General features: G+C 41.1%; 1 protein-coding gene across 1 annotated transcript; it reads left to right on the forward strand.

The window, feature by feature from the left end:
* The first annotated feature begins 3,712 nt into the window (after positions 1 to 3,712).
* Positions 3,713 to 14,030, forward strand: rnd1b (Rho family GTPase 1b). The gene is made up of 5 exons (XM_085394067.1): positions 3,713 to 3,982; positions 4,489 to 4,576; positions 10,376 to 10,485; positions 10,609 to 10,743; positions 10,922 to 14,030. The coding sequence occupies exons 1-5, from the start codon at positions 3,863 to 3,865 to the stop codon at positions 11,165 to 11,167; spliced, it is 699 nt and encodes a 232-aa protein (XP_085250193.1). The 5' UTR covers positions 3,713 to 3,862; the 3' UTR covers positions 11,168 to 14,030.
* The last annotated feature ends 2,396 nt before the right edge of the window (positions 14,031 to 16,426 follow it).

Consider the following 16,426-nt stretch of genomic DNA (forward strand, 5'->3'; position numbering starts at 1 on the left):
CATTCTAGCTATCTATGCAACAAACAAGATGCAGTTTCCCATTTTGACATCAATCAAACAAAATTGAGACAAACTGAAATTAAAGTTGTGAGTCTGTCCTCCAGCCACCCCATAGCACTGCCCAACTACACTACTGGACTAATTGCAGATGAATGTGAGGAAGAAAAATCTTGTGGAAATCTTCTACTATATAAGAAAGTTTCTTCCCTTAGTTGTACCTTGGCTGAGACACCCATGTTTAGCATAGTAAGAAGGGGTGGGAGGGGTCATAACAAATTTAACAACATATTCCGGATCTCTATAATCAACCCACACATACTTTTGCATCATTCACTGAAAAACAATCTACTAACATAATTTATATAAGTACTAATAAGCCACTTGTTTCGTTCATTATGACCTGTGTTTCCTATGTAAGCAATATATTATTGTATTATTCAATTAAGCGTCACTAGGGAGGCTGGAGCCTTTCCCAGCTAGCTGGGCGAGAGGCAGCCTACACCCTGGACAGTTCACCAGGGTTAACACAGCAGGCTAACACGGGATTAGAGTTAGAAACAAATCTGCTAACATTGTTCATATACATGTTATTTGGAACATGATCATCTTTTACCATTGGTCCAGGGCTTACAGTACCCTGGAAAGGTCTTGAGCCACCCCTCATTTCTTTCTGTTTTATTAGCAAAAACTGGGAAATAGGCTCAGTGTATGTGTAAACATACATGGAAACACAGTCTATAAGGCAAAAACAGACATTTTTTTTATTCTAATGAGACTGAAAGTCAATGTTTAGTATGGACATCTTTAACATCTAACATCTATTCTTTAACACAGCTCGATCGGTCTTGTAGGCAAGTTTCCTTGTCATTTCTTGAAGACGTCTTCGGGAAAAGTCCTCCAGCCTTTGAGTCCATTCTCTTCTATAATGATTCCACACTGCATCAGTATTGAGGTCCAGACTCTGGGGAGGCCCAGACTGGACTGGAAATGTTCTATTGGATGTTTTTCTTTCCAGGTTTGCATTTAGTAAACTGGCAGTGTGTTTGGGCTTTTGCCAGTCACACTCTTTGCATGTTGACAACCTTGACCTGCTGCTGATTTTGGGCTCTGTTCTTGTGTAATTTGCCTTTTCTCTCTCATTGCCTTCCTTAAGATGAACTTCTTGAACAGCCATCCTTCCACTGCAACCATTCGTTATGAGGCTTCATTAAGCAGTGTATGGATCATCAGGCCCCGTGTCATGTTCTTGCTGGATTTTTTTCTTATTTATCATGAACATGACTTTCAATTAGTGTTCATCTGCTATGGATTGTTTTTCAATGTATTTTGTACAGGTTACTAGTAACAAGGTGACTAAAAATACAATTTCAAATCGGTTCTTTTCTAAATATTTTGTTATGTTTAGACACAAGATTGGTTAATCCCTTGATTTAGGCGATCTTTATATTCAAATGATGCACAGATCACTGTTAGGTGGCTTAACAAACAAACAAGAAAAAAAAAACAGCCAGGTAAAAGGACTGGACTCAAAATAAATGAAAAAGCAAAGCAGGAAAACCTGGAGCTCTCTCTGCAGTAGCTGCTGTGTACAGTACACTATAAAACCATATTTCACGAACTGACAGATTTATATAACTTCCATATTTGATCGAATCGATGCCTATTTACAGAGAGACTCAAAAAATGCAAAATGATGCTTAAAGTGTGTTAATTTGATGTAGCACATGTTAAATTTATGCCAGACCTCCGGGGTTACAGCTCCATCTGGTGACGATTTTGTGGCAGAAAAATAAATAAATAAAATCAGAATCTTGACTCATCTTTTGTTTGTTTTTCTGGGGCTATTTGTAGACTGCCGCCACTCTCAGTCTGTTGATTTAGCTACCAACACTGTCACCCAATACATCAAGGTGTGATAGCCTAAAGTGTCAATGCTTCCTGCAGTCAGCCTCCTCCTACCTCTCTTCCTCATCTCCCTGTACCAGCCATATTGGAAGGTGTCACTTTATGCCTGATGATTATTCACAGCCACCTGTCTCTGTCCCATCAGAGGGCATCTGTGGTGATCACACAGACGTCATGCTGCAGTTAGTTTAGAAGGGTTAGAGAGAGTTCGTAACCTGCAACTTTTCTTTTTCATACTTTCTGCATCACTGTATCTTATTTACTTTACCGATCAGTGGGGAAGTATTTTTTAACTGACCTGTAATTAAATATTTAAAATGCAATAATTATGTATATTGATATTGCTCTAGTTGTAAGTAATGAAGCTTAGAGGTTTTACATTGTTTCTACTGGAGTTGCTGTGTTGTTGGATTAGTCGAAAACACACATTTTTATCGTGGAATACAAGTTTATTACTTGCCCTCACAGTTATTCTCACCCCTGCCTTCCTTTAGCCTGATTTCATAGCTTCTCCTGTTATCTAAGCAATACAAGATTTTTAGATAGATTTTTCTTTAACCCTTCAAACTCTAAAAACACTAAAACTTCAATTTATTTGAGCAAACCTCACAAACCAAATAGAGAGTACTACCTGGTCAGATGTGATCAACGGTGGGAATGAAAGGCTAACAGCATCATAGAACATTTCCCCCTGCAGTCACATCCTTTATTAACAACCTTATGTGTGATGGCAGCGAGACACGTTAGGCTGTAAAAGACAAGGCAGCTCGACGGATGAATGATATGAGCTGTTTGTGAACAAAGGCAAATTGCTTTGACCCACTGGGTCAAAACTGAAAGAGCTGTGATTGGCAACAGTAAGTAAATTAGCCAGGAGGTCGCCAGACAAAGAAGAGGGAAGTTAATTGACTTTTATCTTTTAATTTCCCCTTTCCTAACAACGAGGCGCTGTTTCCATACAGTAATAACCTCCAGGGTGTGAAAGTCAGCTTTTGCGTGTTTCCAGGGCTTTGAGAGACCAGGCCTCTGACTTGACCCTGTGGGAAGCCGATAGATGGTCACCTCAGGGGGGCCTCACACCGTCCCACCGCATGTCAACATGATGACATTACTGAGTAACCACACAGACAAAGGTCAGACCTTTGATCGGTAAACAATCATTCCAACGTTGCGCCATTCCCATCTATCAATCAGTGCTTTCAAAATGATGTTTGTGCTATTACACTTCTATATAATATAATAGTGTTAAATAACAGACAGTCAAAGATTATACATAATTTGCCCCACAAAGGGGGAAGAGATGTTTTTTTTAATAATAATTTTTAAAAATACATTTTAAAAAAAAAAGCCGAAGGAGACGTGTTTGCTAAATAAATGTGACTTGACTGAAGTGCAAATCAAAATAAACTAATTAGCAGGGAGAGCCCCATTGTTCTCAGCCAGTGGTGCTATCGATTCAGCCAGTCGAGTCAATTTAATAAGTCAGTTTGTGACAAGACACACAGGTGACAAAACAACAGTCTGCAGGGGGTGGCTGCAGATTACATTGTTCTTTAATCTTCTATGTTAAAAAATAAAACTATGTAAACCGATGATTGCACAGGGAGATTACAATTTTTTAGTCCTACTCGTGGACAAATGCGTCTAAATCTATTACACTTTCTTTCTTGCACAATAATCTTGGAAGTATTTCGAGATATCTGCTGTCACATCCTCCCAGACAGAATAACTCGAGTGCAGTAAAGGGAGCCTGTGGAATGTTGCGCTCCTATTGGCTGCTGCTTGCCTGTATAAAGAGCCGCAGTGGCAAATTCAATCAGATCAACTGCGGGCATCCTTCGAGAGCGAGACACCGGGTTTCTCAGTCAAGCTGGGACAACAATTGCTGGGCTGTTCTGCTGTTTCTTTGTCTTTCCCTTTTTCTGCTAAATAAATCCTCTGGAGCATTGTTGGGATCATGAAGGAAAGGAGAAATACACAACCGCTGGTGGTGAGATGTAAACTGGTTCTTGTGGGAGACGTTCAATGCGGAAAAACGGCGATGTTGCAAGTCCTGGCGAAGGATTGTTATCCAGAGGTATGCAAAAATGTGACTCGTGTTGAAGTAAAATATATGAGCAGAAAAGTCTGCCCTGTGTTCTCTTGACAATCGTGGTGTTGGGTTTTCATCAAATGATTTGGAAACGGCACGGAGAAAACAGTGCGTCTGTTGCGGATAGTGACATATTGCTTGCGCATTTCCTAAAATTTCTTGCTTTTAAGTTTATTTCCTATTTACTGACCTTTATATCATCGGTAGCATTATTGTTTCATCATGTGGTCAGTGGAATTATGTTCTCTGCGCATTCTTAGCTGGTGCTTTCCTTTCACAGTGGCCTGCGTTGAATATCTCCTGCAGCTGCAGCGATTAAAGTGATTAATTGATCCGAAATTCTGTCAAATTGAGAAGAGATATAGATTTGTCTTATTGTTTTATTGGTCAGTGCGTGTGTTTTGTGTATAGCACTGATTAGTTAACTTCCATTACCTGTAGCTGCCTGACAACTCCCCACTAACGGCACCGTGTTGCTAATTGCTCCCCAGACCTACGTGCCCACGGTATTTGAAAACTACACAGCCTGTCTGGAACTGGAAGAGCAGCGAGTGGAGCTCAGTCTGTGGGACACTTCAGGTAACCGATCACCTTTTCCGTGTGCATGTGGTGTGTGATCTGCAGTCCTGCTTGCCGCACTGAAGAGGATTTGGCAATGCCGCGTGAATGTAATGAGTGTTTGTTTTTGCTGGAACACCAGTCTCTGTATTTTTTCCCAGTTATTCATTTTCGTCATGACATTTTTTTATTTTGGAGGACGAAAATGGAAACATTGTGTTGTTAAACATTGGTAAATACTTAGGGAAGGGCTTTATAGTCTATTTCCCCCCTGTTGATGCAGAGGTACATGGGATGTGTACTTGTTGAACTATATACTCTTTCAAATCTCCCATTTACTACAAATTAAATTTCCTCCGATATGAAGTGTCCCCCTTTTTGGATGTGTCTGGATGTAAAGGACTCTGCAGATCTACAAGTGCATTTTTGTGCCAAGCGTGTTGCAGTGGAAAAACTGGGCAGAAAAGACTGATTATTCCGCCTCGCTTGTTTTTAATGCTGACTCCGTGCATCATATGTTCATTTACACTAAGCGTGAAAAAGAGGGTCAATGTGTCATTGTAGATCTCCCAGGAAATCTGCTGTTCAGAGTGTTGACCTGAATACTGCGAGCACGGGTCTGCAGCACCTGTTTGATTCCCTTCATGCTCGCTGCACAATAGTTTCTCTCGCCAGGCCACATTCCTCTCCGTCCACACTCGTGCTGCAGCCTGACTAGGTCACACTGGCAGTACAAGTGTGATTATTTATTCATTTTTGTGCACACCTGTGTCTGTGTACAACAGATCCTTTATATAACAGACCCATTTGTATGAGATGATGCAGTATTTACTGTGCTCTCATATTTTTTCCCCCTCCCATTATCACAAAGCGGCAAAATGAGGAGAAAAGTGAGTGTAATTCCGTCCCCAGACCAAATCCCGTTTTTTAATCCCAGACTTTGGACCTTTGGTCTGGCCAGCAGGAGTGGGCCTGGTGCCCAGGGATGATGGGCACACAGAGCTACATTCTGTTGAGCAGGACAGTTTTTCTGGAGCAGACAGATAGGAGGGAGCTCAAAAAACTCTAGTGACCTGCATTCCCCCTCCATATGCTGCTCCAGGTCAGCCACTCAAACAGCATGATGCAAGGGATTAAGACTGTGAATGGGACTGCTGGGCAACCTCTTCTGACTGACCCAGTGAGTTTGTGGCTCTTTCTTTCTTTCACTTGAGCGTTCCCTTTGTTGCTCCCTCTTTGCTACTTTCTGGCTAATCTGCATAGATTGCCACTCCCTGCCCTTTACCAAACACCTATGGCACAATTCAATACCAAGTACAAAAGAGTACAATATGCACGTGCATAGCAGACTATTTGAAAATGGGCCAAAAAAAATAAAATCTATTTTTATTCACAATAGATTTGATTTAAAAGACCTGCCCCTCACACTCTCAGAGGAGACCGCATGTGGTCCCCTTCCCCCTCATCTTTTATAGATGACTCTTTTATCACAGGTATCTGCTGTCAGGCTCGTGGTGATGGGTGACAGGCAGAAAGGGGTATTTGTTAGCCACACCGCACAGTTTCCTCTCCTGTGCTGTAATTTGCTCTAATTGCGTGGAGTTTGTGCCACCCTGGCCCACACCACACTGAGACGGTCTCCTCATTATCCCAGCTCCCCTTCATTGATTGCACTGACCTCATCACTGGCTCCACATGGCAGGCGGCTCCTTCTCTCAGCTCCAATATGGATTTACAGTCTAAAATCAATCCACCAGTTTTAACCAGGCTTATCTGATCAGGAATGCTGGGGAAAAGGGGAAAGAAGGGAAGCTGAGCTCTGTCTGGTGTAGCGCACAGATAGTGAAAATAAATCCCATTAAGATGTTGGTGTGTAATTTATTTCAGGTTTAATGATGTTGCTGACGAAGCCTTGAAGTTCAAGATCGTACTGTGTGTGTGTGTGTGTGTGTGTGTGTGTGTGTCTATATAATCACTTATTGTATGATGTATACATAAGACTGACTTGGAATGAATCCAATGTCCATTTAAGCTGATGAAACACTCTGCTGGATTGTAAAAGGGGGCATTTTTAATATTTAATTGTCATGTTGATGACCATATGTCATGTGATTTCTCTAATAGGCACCCAGTTTGTAAAACTTAGGTGCTTTTTAGAATTGTAAGCAGGTACAGTTTAATTCCTCCATCTTTTTCCATCATTGATTCATCAGTGATCTATTTTTTTTTTTTTTTTTTTTTTTATTAGTAGTGTTTAGCTTTGCTAAATGTTTCATGGACTGTTGTCCAACAATCAGTTTACACTATCTGAGAAAAACCGGCTATATTCTCAAATGTTTCCTGCCTTATTTTATCCAAATCAACATTTCAGGATTTTTAAATCAAACTCTTTGATGTTGGACTTAATTTTCTTAATCCAGTGTCATCAACTATGATGATGTCAAAGTAAAGCTTGTTAGCAGATCATATAACGCTTAGGAAAAAAGCACCTCCTTCACCCTGCAGGGGGCTTCAGCACTAATTCTGACTGGCTTATGTGAATCCAGGGAACAACTGCTTGATGCAATATAATATGTTTTTTGGAGCGTGCTGTGAAGTCCGTAGTCCTGCGGCAGCACCACAGCTCCCAGTCGGCTGAGTGTGGGTGGAGGCGCAGGGCTCCTCTCGTCCCCATATCTGTGAGTCATCCCATCACTGGATCATTAATCTGTCTGACCTCCGCATTTTCGTAGTGAGAGGAGGAGTGCTAATGATGAAAACAGGCTATGTCACTCACTCGATTTTAGCACACATCCACAGACACACAGTTATACTCTCGCTCGGGCAAACACAAAGCCGATCCTCCCCTCCCCCACCTGTAGCCTTCAACACAAGGGCCTCCGTCTTCAGCCCTGTGAAGCCTACATCCACTTAGGCCCAATCCTCACCTCAAACACTCAGATCTGGGCACCGCACCATCAAGACGGATGAAGTTCAGCTCAGCCACAAGAATTTGGTTATACTCCTTTTTCTTTTCTGCCTCACTCTCCATGTTTTATGCCTCAGAAACTCTCCATCTGTTGTATAGAGGCATGCAAGGAGGAAAGCCATAATTTGGGCCATGCTTATAGGCGCTGCATGAGCACCCAAACCATTGTGTGGTTTGCTGCAATGGAGAAAGGAAGGGAAGAGAGTGAAAGAGACAGATAGCAGTAACCTGTGATATTACACTGCAGGGGGTGAGGGATTAATGGCAGAGGAGGTCTCTTTGTGATATGGCTCAGTAGGGTATACTTTGGCTCCCGCTCTTCTTTTTCCTGTGGCTTTTTCTTGCCACAATAGTAACAGCTATTTCTTCCAAGATTAGAAACTAGGCCCTGGTGTGTAAGGAAGGTGCTGCCGAAGCTGCGCCTATGCCAAGTAACATGTTACGGGGGGTTTGAATACTAATATTGAGGTGCTGTATGTTGCTGTAAGTACAGTATGTTTACTGATTTGTGCATTGTTTGTCCAACACAACAAATAGAAGTTTTATTTATATGTGAGGACAATAGTAACCAAAAACAAAGAAAGAAAGGTGGGGGAGGCTTAGATGTCCTTTGCATCCCCCCTTCCATCTTGGCAGGCTAATTGATTTGTCAGCTTTAAAAGCATCGGCTCTCGGACCTCTGGTGTAGCCTTCCATTGATTGTTGCATTTAGATCAGTGGCCATTTAATGCAGAATCACATCTTGTTTGCTGGCTCTGTGATAACCCCTCACAGGAGATTGAAACGATTTCTGGAGCACCCGACCTCTGACTTTCCCATTATATACCTCACGTATATGGCGTGGCACCGAAACTCGTAATATTAGTGTCTCTAATCCTTCTGATTTTAACATGTGTGATTTTTAACATGTGTGACATGACATATGTCTCAAATTCTTCAAACACAAAGTTGTGTTTGTGGCTTTTCTGCTACAATTAGGTGTATGTGGTGTAAAAGCGATGGTGTTTTCTTATATGTGACATCTGTAAATAATTTAATCAAATTGTCTCTCTTTTTTTTTTTTTTTTAACTCAAGAATAGAAAAAAGTCATTTTTATTTCTAAAGGCATGGAAATGGAGCTGTAACGCAAGCATGTTCCTTTGTTCTTTTGCAACAGTGTTTACTTTCTTCAGGACATTGAGTCCTGAGGAATTTCATCACAGCTTGTCATTATTCCACTCACGGCACCCAGCAGCTGGCAAATTCAGTTTTACCCTTTGATAATGTGGAAAATCATTAAGTATTCATAAGCACATATCCGTTTTTGTGTACACATACATGCACGCATCCGTGTTTCATGTGCTTTTTTTTTATGTTTTCTTCTGCTGCATTGTTTCTGCACCGTAAATCAATTAGGACGGTTGTGCAATGAGTTATTACACAGACTGCTTGTGTTATCTGTAGCTATAAAAGGAACGCTGAATCCCTTTTGGGATTCACACAGACTAAAGTAAACATGTTAATCCCATTGAGCAGCCCCTCTTCTGTTTCATCTGATAAGGGACCAGATTCACCTCTGCATGCATCCGAATTTAAAAAGTGTGCGTCTGTGTTAGCGCTTGTGGTTCCGGCGCATGTGAATCATTTTGTGTGATGGGCATATGTCTGTGGTCCCAAACTCTGTCGCAGAGAAGAGGAATGTCCCCAGCAGTAGGTGGGTGGGCCGCTAGTGGTGTAAAATGATTGAGTGGCAGTTAAGGCGAGCCTTTACAGAGAGCCAGGAGGAATGCCTGATGTAGATGGTGGATTCCAAGGCTGTTGCTGTGGTAACAGAGGGACTGGAGGTATTGCTTGCCGAGCAGAGGATTTTTGGGGGGGTGGGTGGCTTACTTAAGGATTCTGAGCATGAGTGGGAGCGTCTGCCTGCCCCGAGCCCTGCCGTTCCACTTGCGTAATCTACTGCAAGAGAAGATCAATGAGGATTTAGTGCTCGATTGTCATCTTCACTTCTAAAATGCCAGCCAAGAATATAGGAGCAGCAAAAGTAGCAGTTTTAGCAACAGCAAAGTGGAGCTCAGTGGGAAGAAGTGATGCCGCGCACACCTAACTTAAGCAGATGATTTCTCTTGCTCTTCGTCTCCTGCTCAATCTTCTTTTTTTTTTCTTTTCTTTTTTTACCAACTTCCTGTTCTCACAGCTCTTGGATCTGGCCTAAATTAAAAATGAAAAAACAAATTGCTCTAAACTTGCATGTATACACACTTTATATTACAAATGTAGCTTGAAGCATTGCACATTTAAGATGGATACTTAATTGATCCCACAAGGGAAATTATTGTGTTACAGCAGCAGGATAAAGAATAAAAATGGCACAGCCTACAATTAACAACAGATGCATATACTGTTATGTATGTATAAATTTTGTATAACAGTCATTTTTAATAAAACAATGAAAATTAAATAAACATGAGGTTACATTAAAGAAGAGAGAGAGATATTAGTGCAAATCGCATTAACAAGTAATATGTAAAGTGTAAATCTAAGAAACATACTTTTACAGTTTTCTGTACCATCAGATGTTAAATAACCTGAACAGCAAATGTGTTCATTCACACCTAACTATGGCTATGCAGGAGTTCTCTTTTGTCACACAAACCAGCAATATGAAGTTACTATTAATTGACCTGGCATATTAAAGAAGACTAGACCTGGTTAAACAGCAGCAAAACTGGAAGTTTCCTCTTAAAAAAACATGATTAAAAATATTTCTGAGCATCCAAAAGTTCTAGGAAATGTTTTATGGAATGCAAAACTACTTTTGTCTACATTTTCATAGTTTGTTATAACATTGCTCTCCTCTCTCTCCTGTAAGGTTCTCCGTACTATGACAATGTGAGGCCCTTGTGCTACAGTGACTCAGATGCAGTTTTGCTGTGTTTTGACATCAGCCGCCCAGATACTGTGGACAGCAGTCTGAAGAAGGTAATGACTTAAGGTCACTTTACTTCAAAGTCCTATTCTCTCTTGTAGCCTACTGTGACTCCAAAGTGTATTAACAGACTATTTGTCACCATACACCAACTGATCACCTTTTTGGGTCCACAGTGGAAAACTGAAATTCTGGACTTCTGTCCAAGCACACGTATTTTACTCATCGGCTGTAAGACCGACCTTCGCACAGATGTCTGCACACTGATGGAGCTGTCCAATCAGAAGCAGACTCCAATCACCTATGAACAGGTGAGACAAAAGAAACAAACGAAGATCCATGTGTGTGTGTGCAGATTTTTACACATATGCCTTTCCTGTAACACCCCGTCCCAAAGGACTTGTCTCCACACTATATCACAGGAAAAAATTAAACGGCACCATGGAAGAATATCATGAACAGTATCGGTTATTGCTTCATTTATTGCAGGGTTCTGCTATGGCTAAGCAGCTGGGTGCAGAGGCTTATCTCGAGTGCTCGGCGTTCACCTCGGAGAAGAGCATTCACAGCGTATTCCGCACCGCTGCGATGGCCTGCATCAACAAGCTGCAGCCTCTCCCGAAGCCCAGCCCCACCCGACGCCTCTCCAAAAGACTTCTTCACCTGCCCAGCAAGTCAGATTTGATCTCCACCACCTTCAAGAAGGAGAAGGCCAAGAGCTGCTCGGTAATGTGAGTGGAGACCTCTTGGGTTACAGTCCTCACATTAAACCCACATCCCCTGCGTCTTTGGTCTCGGGGAAGGGGGGGTGGGCACGATGGTTTTATCAGGGTTACCTGCTGAATCCTTCCCTCACCCCCCCAAGAAACCAAACACCACTCAGAAGAGGTGGACACTTCGCTGTCCACTTGCTCCTGAACCTTTTAGTGCACCTCCATCCTTTTCCACTGTTTATTTTTTGTTTGTTTGTTAGTTTGTTTTTTGCTTTCGAACAAACAATATCAGTCGAGGTTTGATCACCAAGCTACCATTTTATTTTCACCTGTGAACAGTATGCAACTACAATGGTGTTACATCTGTCTAATTTTACTATCTATAGGCACATGTTGATTTTGTCCGAAATGGAAATGTGCAACGTGTGACGTTTAATCTTGTGATGTAAATGCCTCTCGAAAAATTCAGTGGATATTTTTTTTTTTCTTTAACTCAAAAAATAAATCTAGCATGAAACCATCAGGAAATAGCAAAAATCCTGTACATCCCTCTTAGTAAGGTGTGTGGGGTGTGATATAGTGTGTCACTGGTTTCCCCATTTACTGGAAGTACATAGAATAGATGTACAGGGAGCAATGGGACAAACCGTGAGAGCTATTACATAGAGAGATGTTCTTATTGTCTCAGCAGTGATGACAGCAGGGATGAGAGCAGTGAGCACAGGCTGCTGTGCTTACAGCAGTCTAGGCTATGCCAGCCTGCACGGATTCTTGATGCATGGCTGTGTAGCTCTGGATAGTGTTGCTCTGCAAGCTTTCAGTGGAATAACTGGAAGATGCTGAAGAGGCTCCGTGTACACAAAACGACTGCAGAAATGCGGAACGGACACAAAATATAAGCAGAGGTTTAGCTGGACTTCCAGGGTGTCTTTTATCACTGCTGGAGTCTGGTGGGATAGACACATTTAATTGCTCTTGTGGTGACCAGGAGCTTAACCACAGTCGGTTCAATGTTGAGCTTAGCTTTGCTTAGCCTGTTGATTATTGAACCGTGGCTGGTTATCGATACGAGTTAAGGTGTTAGGAGGCAAATCTAAAAAGAATAAGATCACGCCTACATGGAAGTCAGACTGACCTGAAATGGTTTGTATTTTCAGACACTCTTCAGTAAAAAATCTGTAGCATTGCATTGTTGACAGTTTTTCAACAATTCTCAAATGGTATGCAGTTTTGAAAAAAATGCCTTTCATATTGAGTTCCCAGAAGTCAATGAGATTTTTGAATACTGTAATTACTGTAATATGCCTGTGGACTCCTCACATTTGCATCAATGCAATGTAGCACCCTCAACTTGATTCAATTCTTCCAAAAGGACTGATTTTTGTTTTGCACACACTTGTAAAATCTGTTCACATCCAATAAGCAGCACTTACTGTAGGTTACATTGCAAAAAAAAAACAAAAACAAAGGGAAAAATCAGACGCTTTTCTGAGCTTAAATCTTAGGCTTCATGGTTATGTGTGTGTGCAGCATCGATCTCCATGCTTCTAACCATAAAGCAATAACGATTTAAGTGCTTTGTGATGCAAAAGTAACCTGCGTGGCAATAACAACGCAGCTTTGTGATTACTGTCATGCTATAAGTGCTCCATGGATCGACATGTTAGAGATTGTTTCAATCTCCGCTGTACAAAAGGCTGCTGATATAGCCCCTCCTTCCCCCTGTGTAAGTGGTGATCGGTATATAGAAAACCAAGGACGGCGTTTGCGCTATGAACTAGATCAGAGTATTCCAAACAAGAAGGAACAACATGCTATTTGAGTTGTTGCTGTCAGCTCAACATAATCATAATAAAACCACTGAGGCAGTATGCCTCAAGTGAATTGTTTATTGTTTTTTTTGTTTTTTTTCAAATTTGAACTATACATTAAAGTCTAGCAATTATTCATCAAGGGCTAGTGTGGGTGGAGGGGGGGGATAATGTGGGACTAAGGAGAACAAGTAATCAAACTGCACAGGCTGGCCCTGTCCAAAGAAAGCTATTTTTCCATTCTTTGTGTGCGCGCGTGTGCGTGTGTGTGTATGTTTTTATGTATTTAATGGCATGATGTGAGTCTCCGTGCTGTTTTTGAGATTTTTCTGAAATGGCTGCTCTGTCTGTACGGAGCTGTGGACTGCCCCTGGTAGTTGGAGGAACTTAAAGTGGTGATTTGCACAAAGGCTTCCAGTTCATGGTCACACACAAAATTCCTCAGCATTGCCTAGCAACAATTCAGCTCAGAAACACAGAGACTGGCTCTTGGGTTGGTTGTGTGGACAGATAGGGTTAGCTCACAAGCAGACATCCCCACATCCATTATTACTGCATCGTTTAAGCATTTACTGCGTAGCTTGTTTAAAAAAAAATAATAATAAAAACAAATAAAAATTAAAAAATCTTGATATTTTTCTCTGGGTTTTTCTCTGCCAGGCCTTCTGATGATGGTTTACATGGGCGGCTCAATGACCATGTCAGTTAATATGCAGCCTTTGTGTTGTAGTCAGTGTGTGGTAAAAATGGTGCAGTCAAACTCCTAAGCATGTCCTATTAAAGTTGTACGATTGTACATACCGTCTCTTGTTTTATAGTCATTGTACAGCATCTTCGAGGGTGTCTGATGGAAGTATTGTTGCTGATGTGATTTATTTATTTGGTAGCTATTTTGCTTCTTTTTTTTTTTTTTTCTTTTTTTTTTGTTTGTTTGTTGATTGACATGTACATTTGTTTGAAATCTTTTTTCAAAAGTTGACTGTTTTTTGTTTTTTTTTTTGTTTTGTTTTTTTTCTTCTTCTTCTTCTTTATTGCTGTGTTGAATAAAGCTTGCCCCGTTTGGCATCCTAAATTCACTGTTCTTGTTATCTATTTATTTATTTATTTATTTTATTTTTTTTGATCACTTGCTTATGAAACAATACACTACACTAGACATCTGCTCAGTATCTCCCCAGTCACGTCTGCAGGAAGTGAGGTGCTTATCTTTTCCACTCAAGCGAAGCTAATAATTCCTTTAACAGGCTCTGTGTCACTGCCTCATTAAGGATAGAGTAAATTTATATCAGGATGATGGCGGATTACTGTCATTTTCCATTACCACAATCCTGATCTTAGATCTTAGTTACCGTTCAGGGAATTATAGCCAGAGTGGGGAAAAAATGTAAATAACACATGTTTACCTGCATAAGTAACATGTTGGGATGAAGAAGGAAAGATTCTATCCTATTTTAATTAATTGAATCAAGTTATGTGACGGTGTTTTGTTGTTGTTTTTTAAAGGCTGCTTTTATCTGCTCTCGTCCATCTTCAAATGCACCACATCTGGTTGCTGCCAGCTATGGAAGTGTCTCAGATGAGCTCAAGCAAGCCAGCCAACACATATGCCCTCACATTTTCTATTCTTATCTGTTTTATGCAATGCCATCCTCACAAAATGTTCATAAACTTTATCTGTTTGGTGTTTTACACCTATAGTGTAAAGTTCTAAAGTTGTTGTTTAATGGAAAAAAAAATTCCCGGAGCATCTGTAGAGGATTGTGGTAAGAGTGGCAAGACTGAACCAAAGGAGATGTGGACTGCCAAAACAAAACAGCGGATGAAGCTCATTTAAGCATTCAGTAGAGGTGATCATAGCTGCAGTCAGGTGATGGAGTAGACATCTCTTTCATGATTCAATAATTATCAGAAAGGTGACTGGTTGTAAGCAAAACAAGTCAGACCCCCATTGCCGTATGAAAGCGGATTCTAGCCGTAATGGGAACCTGAATACGCAGAGCAACAGGAGCACACCAAATTATGTGGTAAGGCTTTTTCTTTCTTTCTTTTTACTAATGATAAAAGACATTCTTGTGTTGGTGTTGAATTTCTAAAATGAACTCATCATAATGACTTGAAACATTTTTTAAAAATGACATGAAAATGAACCTGAGCTGTCCTGAGGTCAGCTTAGCTCTTGCGGCTTTTTTTTTTTTTGCTAAAAACAAAGTGAATTATGGGCTGTCACTAGGGGGATTGCTAGAACACCTGAAATAGAGGCAGACATTGTACACATGCCGACACAGACACATTGGGTGTGAGGACATGTAAATGGGCCACATATGCTGGAAGTCATAGTAAATTAGGCCAACATCTGGCTAGGCACAGAGAGTTCACTTACCCACTCAGCTGTAGTATGTACCGCGAGGGCTTGGTGAAGGAGAAGTGGCACAGTCCAGTGCATTTTTAGGATCAACCCTGGCACTTCGTTGAATGTCTGCCATCTGCAGCTACCTTGGAGGGGTTCTTTGTCTCCAGTACAAACAGTGGGTCACTTTGACCAAGGATTATTGTGTTGCCATTAACAAAAGTTGGAGAGGGAGCGCTCACACAAACCAATTTACTGGGATGTGTAACAGTGAAAATCAATCCACATTGCAATTAAATTCAAAAGAGAAGCATCATCATATCGTCCACCAGCCATGCTGCCAAACAGCTCCAAGCCACTGTGGCAAGGACTCGACATATCAGACTTCAAGATGTTAGCAGTCAGATGTTTGAAATCCTGGAGATTGTCAGTGGGGGGCTCTCTGGATTATACTTCTACTTATAATACATTCTGAGAAATGCTCATTGGAGAATGATCATCTGTGGGATGTGTTGAGAGCTTCACCTTGTGCTCTTTGTCATTCTCTGTCTTTTCAAACAGTCCTAAGTAGTTTTTGCCATACAGCAGGGTGCTTTATCATGTTGAAAGAGGCTCCTGACAGTATCATCAGGGTCATTAATCCCCTGTTATACTAGGCTGGGAAATTAAGCTAATTGCAGCTGTAGCTCAAATGTTACGGAAGTGAACTAATATAGTGAAGGTATTTCTTTCTTTGGCGTAATGATCTGAAGTAACTTGCGATTTTCCATGAACAGCATGTGCGCAATCTTAACCCTCAGAGCTGATTCTGTGCAGCTGAGGGATTTGTCTTCAGAGCCCTGTGTGTTTCTTGAACATAAGAACCAGACATTTGAGTTCAAATGAAAAGGTGGTGGAAGAGCCAAAAATCTATAAAACCATCAGTCTATCCATTTTCTTAACTGCTCAACTTGAGGGAACTAAAACCTGCTACCAGTAAAACAGAGAGATAATACAGAGAGATTAACAACCATTCATGCTTGCATCCATACATTGGCAGCGGTGGTAGCCTCACTAAGTCCATAAAACAATGAGCATTTGAAGAATAAAGGCAAACTTAGACATGGAGAGAAGAACAAAAAAA

This window comes from Rhamphochromis longiceps, linkage group LG20, assembly GCF_057381845.1.
Source record: "Rhamphochromis longiceps isolate RC_006_pf linkage group LG20, R_longiceps_female_GT1.1, whole genome shotgun sequence".
Lineage (NCBI taxonomy): Eukaryota > Metazoa > Chordata > Actinopteri > Cichliformes > Cichlidae > Rhamphochromis > Rhamphochromis longiceps.

Bases quoted from the DNA above. Each gene is read 5' to 3' on its own strand.
- rnd1b (XM_085394067.1), top strand. From the start codon at position 3,863: ATGAAGGAAAGGAGAAATACACAACCGCTGGTGGTGAGATGTAAACTG. The intron at 3,983-4,488 runs GTATGCAAAAAT...ATTGCTCCCCAG, and splicing joins CGAAGGATTGTTATCCAGAG to ACCTACGTGCCCACGGTATT. The intron at 10,744-10,921 runs GTGAGACAAAAG...CATTTATTGCAG, and splicing joins CTCCAATCACCTATGAACAG to GGTTCTGCTATGGCTAAGCA.